At 43.2% G+C, this 10,513-nt stretch overlaps 1 protein-coding gene across 1 annotated transcript in view; it reads right to left on the bottom strand.

Annotated features, from left to right (window-relative positions):
* The window catches only part of LOC106809265 (neuronal acetylcholine receptor subunit alpha-7-like), a 98,744-nt gene extending 88,339 nt beyond the window's left edge, over positions 1 to 10,405 (bottom strand). Inside the window, exon 1 of the mRNA XM_014812280.1 lies at positions 10,274 to 10,405. Coding sequence (XP_014667766.1) covers positions 10,274 to 10,337 — 64 coding nt within the window. The 5' untranslated portion in view covers positions 10,338 to 10,405. The remainder of the gene's footprint in view (positions 1 to 10,273) is intronic.
* Between the last annotated feature and the right edge of the window lie 108 nt (positions 10,406 to 10,513).

A 10,513-nucleotide genomic window follows, 5' to 3' on the forward strand; every position in this document is an offset into this window, starting at 1 on the left:
AAAAAAAACCGCGCAGTCGTAGCTAGTACCTACGTGCCGATGTTTGCAATATATCACGCGACATTTTTTATTATTGTACGGATTACACGGAACTGTGAAGAAAAACGGCAGAAAACCATGGCGATTGAAAGGCAGTGGACTCTATGAAGGTGGAAAAAGTTGTCTCGACTGTCACTGATATGCGGCAAAGATAACTGTACGTGACTGGTGCATTCCGTCGTTAACAATTTGAAATAGGGCGCGCTAGCAACATATCTGTAATAAACCTAAATAAATATCGATTCCCATTTGTAATCTATCATAATTTAAAATCGTTGATGATTACGTCGCTATTATGATTAAACTTCATTGTTTATTTTTTTATATACGTTATTGTAGTGTATGAGATTCAACACAAGGCTTAATTTATTTAACGCAAAATTATGGTGATAGCTTGTGTTATATAGCTTATAGCTCTCAATACATAATTGTGAAATATTGTCAGAGGTAGTGGTCGCAGTCGTGGAAGCACATATTTCTCAAGAAAGTTCAATATTAGCAATAGCTCTGGCGCATTTGCTTATTCACATCATTGATCATGCATGTCAGAAATTTCAGGATATATACCGGCTATATAACACATTTATAGCGACTATATCGCTTGAATGATGTATAATATATTACGTCGCATCACGCCTACGCACAGTTGATTCATGCGAGCATGTGAACAGAACAAAGTCGTAATCGTTTGGATGGTATTGGGCGTTCAAAAATATATAGAGGATATTTAATACTGCGTGGCCGAAGTTAGATGTCAACAATTGAAAGGCCGTATTATGCGCGTTCTTTACGTTTAAATACTTCGGTCGTATAGAAATGATGATTACAGTGCGTAAATACACATACATACCATGTTTCTATATATTATTTATATACCTTTACAGCAAGTAGCTATGTTCGAAGACATTCACTAAGATGTCCCATTCGAAAAAAACGAGGCATGTAGTCTTAAACGATTCGGCGTTTGTACATTTCCTCGACGTTTACCATCTAAATTTACATAAAAGCATAAAGAAGCATAAGCACGCACGCGTCGTGTCTTTAAGCCCGGCGCACACGCGAGTTATTTTACTCAAGTAAAATGACGCAGGAGTTTTTTACGAAAATCCGCCACACACGTGATTAAAATGACGAATGCGTCAAATTACTCAACGAAAATCCGCCGCACACGTGAGTAAAATGACTCGTGCGTCATTTTACTTGAGTAAAATAACTCACGTATGCGCCGAGCTTTACTGTGACGTGATCCGCGAGAGGGCAGCATTGGTGGAATATCGTGCGCGCGTGCGTGTGCTTGTTATTCTATACATAACAGCGACCTAGCACCGCGTGCGGCCACAGTTTACGCAAGACTTACCGAACCATTACTAGGATTTAGAAGCTTTCTCTGCCCTACTAGGCCGGATCGTCGATAAGTACAACTCATGATTCGCCTTCTTCTTTTAGAACAACGGAACGTACACAGGCACTTGGAGCGTTTCAATAAAATATAATGCTAAATAAATACGAAATCTATTTACTACCAAAGTCTTAATGTTTCTATACTCTCTATTTTTTGCCTATTATTGCCGACAATTTCCTGCAAATGAGTAACAAGATATATAACAAAAAAGTATATATTTATGTGTCAGTGTACAGCGGCAGCCATGGCGGCAGCTAGTGTTTGTTGTAGATGAGCATTTGGACGGCATTTGCAGGAAATTGTCGGCAATAATAGGCGAAAGAGAGTATAGAAACATTAAGACTTTGGTAGTAAATAGATTTCGTATTTATTTAGCATTATATTTCATTGAAACGCTCCAAGTGTTTGTGTGTGTAACGTTGTACTGCAGATCTAAATAGCAGCCCGTAAGGAGCGTACACGTGGTCAGACGCGCCAGTCTAAATGTTGCGCGTTATTATCGGTAGAGGGCGTGTCGAGGGCGTCGTCGCCGACAATAGTGCAAGCACGGATTTAGAGAAGTTACTGGTTGAGTAGTTTGTTGTCGCTCGATGCACCGATGTCACTCGATGTCAGTCAAGCCCTTATGTGCCGAGTCTCACACGGATGTGATACGGGTCACGATGACACGTTAACTTTCATCTCGATATCAGCTAATGCATTTTCTTTGCCTGCCACTCAGTTGTCCGAGCCCTCGCGCTTGCACGCCGCAGCCCCCGCCACTCCTAACAATTCGCCGTTTTCATCATCTCTTCTCGACATTTTTGCGTTCGTGGCGTTTCGCTTCCCGCTCAGGGGGAAAATTTCGTCCTGAAGCCCCGTGAATTAAAGCCCCCCCAGGCGTTCGTGGCTGCCTTGACATCCAGCCAGGGTTCGCGTACACTATAAACACGAGCGCGTGCTCTGCTACCGGGCACCACGAGAGCGGTAGTAGACGTGAGAAACCCAGGTGAGTTATCGTCGCATGAAGGAGACAGCGTACCTTTAATAACCGCCTCCCCCATGCCGACGCTTGCGTGCTTATTCATAGCGCGGCTGTCGAGTGCGCCGTGATATACTGTAACACCGTGCCGCTGATTGCAGCAATTACGTGGGCAGCTGTTTCGTCCTGTTCGTATAATCACTAAGCAGGGCCGGTTAATGGCGGACGACGCACTGCGTGACGGATTTTCCCAATTAAATCTCGTTGTTTACGAGACCGCGCTGCGGTAGTCACGTGGTCTGCGAACGTACGCGGGCGCTGCCGAGCATGCACGAGGCACGCTGATTGTTATAGCCGCCATGTTGCTTAGCAACGTCGATGCGCAGGAGCTTCCTTCTAATCCTAAATGAAAGTGTCAATGTAGGTCACCACTGTAGGTCACCAATGTAGGTCACCACAAAAAAGGACACAAATGAGTGAGTGAGAAGAAGTCAGTTTTAATTGAGCAACCATCGACGTACATTATAGAAACGAAGAGTATATATGGGAGAACTCCCATTATATACTCTTACATGTTTGGTGACTCTCGGATCCACATTGTGTTTGATGGGTATCTCCAAAGCTCAACAAATGATCATTGTCACCAGAGAAGACAGCCAGTAGAAGCACTACCCTTCGAGTTCTCCCTCGACAAGAAGCTTCTCTGCAAAAGCAGGTATTCCTGTCCAATGCAGAAAACAAGCAGAACTTCGTGAATGCTCTTGTGAAATTATTGGAAGATAGTGCTGCAAAACACGAAGTGTTTCATAGTCCTGATGATGCCGACTTGGATATCGTACTGAAGGCTATTACAAAAGTGGAGTAATACTGCTCTGGTAGGTGACGACACGGATCTGCTAGTGTTACTTGTCCATTACTTTAAAGCAGTGATGGACAAAACACCCAACAACATCTACATGTTCCGCCCGTCTTCAAATAGCTGTGTCGATATAAGAAACTTGCAAAGTCAAAGACAACCGTGTATTGGAATGTAGCGTATTCTACGAGAAGCACCCTGATTTTGATGTCCTGGAGCATATGGGGAGTTACATTTTGTCCTACCTATATCACTCCAAAGGTGTCCACAATTCACTCGAGGATCTCAGACTTTGGTGAGTAATTAATTTACAGTACTGAGTAAACACTTTGCTTTAAGATTGGTTTATGACTGCAATATATTATGTTCAATTGAACAGTCTATTAGTATTATGAATGAAATTGCTAAAACCTTTATAATAATTAAATCTAATTATCTTAATCATGATTAATTTCAGGATTTACAGGAGAAAGTTGAATGGGAAGAAGGCTATTCAGTTAAAGGACCTTCCTCCTACGTCTGCTACTGCTTATCAACATATTCTGAGGGTTTGCCTTCAGGTGAGGTCTAGGTCCAGTTCTCTTTTTTTCTTTAGAAAATAGATGGTCGATTTAACTTCAATCGTTAAATAACTTTTAATCCCAAAAGCAACACGATTTTTCATCAGGTCCAGCAATGGCTCGGGAACAGCCTTGAGCCAGAAGAATACGGTTAGGAGAGATGTGGCGGGAAGCTGGTACCTGTGCAAGGACATTTAGATGTCTGCCCGGAAGCTATCAAGAAGATACTTTCTTGGGCCTGCAAGAAAGGCTGTGGAAACAACCAATGTAGCTGCAGAAAACATGGGTTATTCTGTACTGACATATGTGACTGTGTTCACGAATGCTGCGAGAACAGTACTGGTGTAGACGAAGAAGAAGACCAAGATTGCGATGAGGATAATGATGAAAACTTTGAATCTCAAGATGAGGGGGATGATTGTTCTCCGAGTTTGATGAGTGAACATATAATCCTGTAATCGCTCTGATATAGACTCTTTTCACATATTTCTCTATCTTTTCTAGTGTTTTTTAAGTGTTTTATTCTAAAGAATTTTTCTAATCTTGAAGTGACAAGTAAATTCGTAGGCCCATACATAGCCTCATACACGAGCGAGCACGCACGCACGCACGCACGCCACGCACCGCACCGCACAAACACACACATACACACACAACACACACACAACACACACACACAACCCACACACACACAGACAGACACACACACACACATGTTAACACCACAACACATAATATGTAGTAGATATATATATATTTATGTGTCAGTGTGCAGCGGCAGCCAGCGTTTGTTGCAGCATGAGCATTTGACGGCATTTACAGGAAATTGTCCGCAATAATAGTTGAAAGAGAGTATAGAAAATTAAGCACTTTGGTACCTATAGTAAATAGAATTTCTATTTATTTAGCATTATATTTCATTGAAACGCTCAAGCTGTTGTGTGTGTAATGTTGTACTGCAGATCTAATAGCAGCCCGTAAGGAGCGTACCGGTGCGTCAGACGCGCCAGTCTAAATGTTGCGCGTTATTATCGGTAGAAGGGCTGTCGAGGCGTCGTCGCCGACATAGTGCAAAGCAGCGGATTTAGAGAACGTTACTGGTGAGTAGTTTGTGGTCGCTCGATGCACACCGATGTACTCGATGTCAGTCAGCCTTATGTGCCGAGCTCTCACACGGCATGTGATACGGGTCACGATTGACACGTTAACTTTCATCTCGGATATCAGCTAATGCATTTTCTTTGCCTGTCAGCTCAGTTGGTCGAGCCCTCGCGCTTGCACGCCGCAGCCGCGCCACTGCTAACAATTCGCCGTTTCATCATCTCTTCTTCGACATCTTTCGCGTTCGTGGCGTTTCGCTTCCACGCTCAGGGCAAAATTTTCGTCTGAAAGCCGTGAGATTAAAGCCCTCTCAGGCCGTTCGTGGCTGCCTTGACATCCACCAGGGTTCGCGTACACTATACAACACGAGCGCGTGCCTCTGCTACGGGCACCACGAGAGCGGTAGTAGACGCTTGAGAACCCAGGTGAGTTATCGTCGCATGACAGAGACAGCGTACCTTTATAGACCGCCTCCCGCCAATGCCGACCTTGGCTGCTTATGCATTAGCGCGGCGTCGAGTGCGCGTGATATACTGTAACACCCGTGCCGCTGATTGCAGCAATTACGTCTGGGCAGACTGTTTTCGTCCTGTCGTATAATCACTAAGCAGGGCGTTAATGGCGGACGACGCCAACTGCGTGACGCGATTTTCCAATTAAATCGTTCGTTCGTTTACGAGACCGCGCTGCGGTAGTCACGGTGGTCTGCGACGTAGCGGCGGCCCTGCGAGCATGGCACGAGGCAGCTCGATTGTTATAGCGCCATGTGCTTAGCAACGTCGATGTGCGCAGGGCTTCCTTCATAATCCTAAATTGAAAGTGTAATGTAGGTCACACTGTAGGTCACCAATGTAGGTCACACACAAAAATGGACACACAACATGAGTGAGTGAGAAGAAGTCAGTTTTACATGAGCAACCATCGACGTAACATTATAGAAACGAAGAGTATATATGATGGGAGAACTCCCATTATATACTCTTGATAATTATATGCGTAATTTTTATGTGAAAAGTAAATGTTGAGATGTGAAATCTGATGAGTGGCGACGTGATGGCGTTACAGCCTAAATTGATGGTATGGTTGCCATGCTGTATATCGCATATATAATTTATAAACACCAAAATTAAATTCACAATTGTGAACGGTAGATGGCGCTATACCCGCTTTGATTTTCTTTGCGATGGCGTTCGAAATAAAATAGGTTATGTGCGCGTTCCGACATGTTTGTAAAACTTTACTCTAACATATAAGACGTTTTATCAGCAAGGGTGGAGAGGAATACCATTTGCATATAAAAGATATTGTCAATGAAATCTTGCTAAAACGTGAACCAGACGAAGTGTGCGACCACCACAGACTGTTATCTGCGTGTCTTATATAATATGCTATATAATGTGCCAAAAACCTACCTAATTGCCATAAAAAAAATTAAATATCAAAACCCCTGTTAATAACGTTTTGGGGCAGCCTTATTCATTACACACCAAAAATGAGCAAATCCGTTGAACTGAAACTGGACTAATGGCAATTTATTTTGGCCAAAAAAATTGGCAGTGGCCTCGTAAGTACTCGACTGGCGTGCTCCAAGATAGGGGACGTTTGGTTCAAAAAAAAAAACCTTTCCATAGTAGTAACAACTAGTGCCCAATTTCAAAACTGTGGGTAACGGTTCCTGAGTATCGTTGAAACCGTACGCCAAATGGTTTGACGGAAGGATCGGACGGAGAGCGGACGGAGGACGGACGTACGACGGACGAGCGACCCATGGCCAATATCATCTGGACGATGTCAAGCGTGAGCTAAAATAAAACAGCGCAGTCGTAGCTAGTACGCTACGTGCCGATTTTGCAATATATCCGCCGACATTTTTTATTATTGTAGGCCATTACACGGAACTGTGAGGAAAAACCGGCAGAAACCGATGGCCAATTGAAAAGGCAGTGGACTCTATGAAGGTGGAAAAAGTTGTCTCGACTGTCAATGATATGCGGCAAAATACTGTACGTGACTGGTGCATTCCGTCGCTTAAAATTTGAAATAGGGCGCGCTAGCAACATATCTGTAATTAAACGCTAATTTAAATATCGAGTTCCATTTGTATCTATCAGAATTTAAAATCGTTGATGATTACGTTCACAGCTATTATGATTAAACTTCATTTTTATTTTATTTATTACGTTATTGTAGTGTATGAGAGATTCAACACATAAGGGTCATTAGGCTTATTTAATTTAACGCAAATTATGGTGATAGCTTGTGTTATAGCTTAAGCTCTCAATACATAACTTGTGAAATATTGTCAGCAGGTAGTGTTGTCGCAGTCGTGGAAGCCACATATTTTCTCAAATAAACGTTCAATATTAGCATAGCTCTGGCGCATTTGCTTATTCACATCATTAGATCATGCATGTCAGAAATTTAGGATATATACCGGACTATATAACGATCATTTATAGCGACTATATCCTATGACTGTATAATATCATTACGTCGCATCACGCCTACCACAGTTGATTCATGCGAGCTATGCAACAGAACAAAGTACGTAATCGTTTGGATGGTATTGGTTCGTTCAAAATATATAGAGGATATTTAATACTGCGTGGCCGAAGATTAGATGTACACAATTTGAAAGGCCGTAGTTATCGCGTTCTTTACGTTTAATACTTCGGTCGTATAGAAATATGATTACAGTTGGCGTAAATCCCATACAGTACATAGTTTTCTTATATATTCATATATATACCTTACAAGCAAGTAGCTATGCTTCGTAAGACATTCACTAAGATGTCCATTCGACAAAAAACGAGGCCATGTAGTCTTAAACGAATTCGCCGTTTGTTACATTTCCTCGACGTTTACCATCTAAATTTACATAAAAGCATAAAGAAGCAGTAGCACGCACGCGTTCGTGTCTTTAGCCCGGCGCACGACGGCGAGTTATTTAACTCAAGTAAAATGACGCAGGAGTTTTTTACGAAAATCCGCCAACACAGTGATTAAAATGACGAATGCGTCAATTACTCAACGAAAATCCGCCGCACAGTCGACGTAAAATGACTCGTGCGTCATTTACTTGAGTAAAATAACGTCACGTATGGCGCGAGCTTAACGTGTGACGTGATCCGCGAGAGGCAGCATTGGTGAATATCGTGCGCGCGTGTTCGTGTGCATTGTTATTCTATACATAACGCGACCTAGCACGCGCGGCCGGCCACAGTTATCGCAAGACTTACCAGAACCATTACTAGGATTGTAGAAGCTTTCTCTGCCGTACTAGGCCGATCGTCGATGGAATGTACAACTTCTGATTATCGCCTTTTCTTTCAGAACAACGGAACGTACACAGCCACTTGAGCGTTTCAATAAAATATATATGCTAAATTTAAATACAGAATCTATTTACTTACAAAGTCTTAATGTTTCTATACTCTCTATTTTGCCTATTATGCCGACATATTCTGCAAAATGAAGTAACAAGATATATAACAAAAAGTATATATTTATGTGTCAGTGTACACGGCAGCCATGGCGGCAGCAGTGTTGTTGTAGATGAGCATTTGGACGGCATTTTGAGGGAAATGGGCGCAATAATAGGCGCAAAGAGAGTTATAGAACATGTAAGACTTGTGCGTAGTAAATAGATTTCGTATTTTATTTAGCAGACATATTTTAATTGACGCCTGCCAAGTGCCTGCGCGCACGTAAAATTCTCGCTCTCGTGCGGAGAGAATGTAAATAGTGTGAGTGTTTTCGAACGCAAATAACCTAAATACAGGCGTCAGCACATTCCATTAATTTAAGCAGTTCTATATTTGTCCACTACTAGGCCAATATAATGAAAACCTATGTGTTCCTATCGCGCTCAACTATTCTCTCTCTTTCCTCTTTTCTCTCTTTCTCTCTTTTCTCTACTTCGTCCATGATCTTTACTCTCTTTCTCTTCTATGTGCGTTGCGTGCGTGCGTTGCGTTGCGTGCGTGCGTGCGTGCGTTGGCGTGCGTGCGTGCGTGCGTGCGTGCGTGCGTGCGTGGCGTAGCGTGCGGCGTCGTGCGTGGCGTGCGTGCGGAGTGGCTGTGCGTGGCGTGCGTGAGTGTGTGCGCAGCCGCCGTGTGTGTGTCTTTCTGTTTTGTTCTATCTTCCAGTTATAAAACGTTTAACTCTCTTTCGACTCTTACTTATGGTCAGGATCTAGCTTCTAGACTATAGCCGCGTAGCAGTTCCGCAGAGCGTAATGAACTTCTTGGTACCTAAGTTTACATCTGCACTATGCTCGCCATTGGCTTCACGAAAAATGCTCACAAAACGGCAAAATGTCGGGGCTTTTTAACACTTATTTATATCTACTATGGACATCTCAGCCTATCTTTTTTTGAACTTTCACACAAAGTGCGTTGAGTATCGCGTTATAACCATATGCTTTCATGGAGCTTTTACGTGCATTCTATTGGTGCGACCGAGAGCGCACTAAAAGCCTATATTTTTGTCGCTATCGACTTTTTTAATATTCACATATGAGCCATAAAGCCTCGTATGACTATCTTCTAAAGCTATCATATACAACACTCCCTATTATCGGGCAAATGTCATCATTTCACCGTTTTGAGCACGTTCGCATGGTAAATGCGTTTTTACTGTGCACTCGACATTAAAAGCGGAATGAAGTATGAACCATCCTCGTACGTATACCGCCATCTTCCACGTTGCCGCGCAATTTCAACATTCACCAGGTGTTCTTAGTAATCATGTATAAAACGACACAGATGCGATTCTAAAATAAATAGGGAAATAGAGAGAAAGAGAGCAGAAGAGAGAGAGAGAAAAGAGAGAGAGAGAGAGAAAGCGAGAGAGAGAGAGAGAGACAGAGAGAGGAAGAAGAGAGGAGAGAGAGAGAGAGAGAGAGAGAGAGAGAGAGAGAAAGTGAGATAGAGAAACTGCGACAGAGTCAGAGACAAACAGAGACAGGGACAGAGGCAGTGAGTGAGTGAGTGTGTGAGTGAGTGAGTGAGTGAGTGAGTGAGTGAGGACGTGAGTGAGTGAGTTGAGTGAGTGAGTGAGTGAGTGAGTGAGTGAGTGTAGTGAGTGAGTGAGTGAGTGAGTGAGTGAGAGTGGGAGTGAGTGAGAGAGTGAGTGATGAGTGAAGTGAGTGAGTGAGTTGAGTGAGTGAGTGAGTGAGTGAGTGAGTGAGTTGAGAGTGAGTAGTGAGTGAGTGAGTGAGTGAGTGAGTGAGTGAGTGAGTGAGTGAGATGTGAGTGAGGAGTAAGTGAGTGAGTGAGTGAGTGAGAGTGAGTGAGTGAGTGAGTGAGAGTGAAAGAGAGAAGGGGGTAAGAGTGACCGAGATAATTACTTACCCTTACTAAGTAGCAACAGCATTAGCAGGTGAAGCAGCAGGTTGACATTGATCCACGGATCCATTCGCTAGCTACACTGACACACAACAATAACGAATACGATTTCCTTTCTGCTTCCGCTGTCTGCACCACCGCGGAGCCGCCCGTTGCCAAATACAGAGTGGATAGCGATTCAGGCATGCGTGAATGTAAGCGTTGGCTGTGAGTGGGCTGTCGGCGCGTGTATGCGTGTATTTAGGC

Source organism: Priapulus caudatus, unplaced genomic scaffold (genome assembly GCF_000485595.1).
Source record: "Priapulus caudatus unplaced genomic scaffold, Priapulus_caudatus-5.0.1 Scaffold14, whole genome shotgun sequence".
NCBI lineage: Eukaryota > Metazoa > Priapulida > Priapulimorpha > Priapulimorphida > Priapulidae > Priapulus > Priapulus caudatus.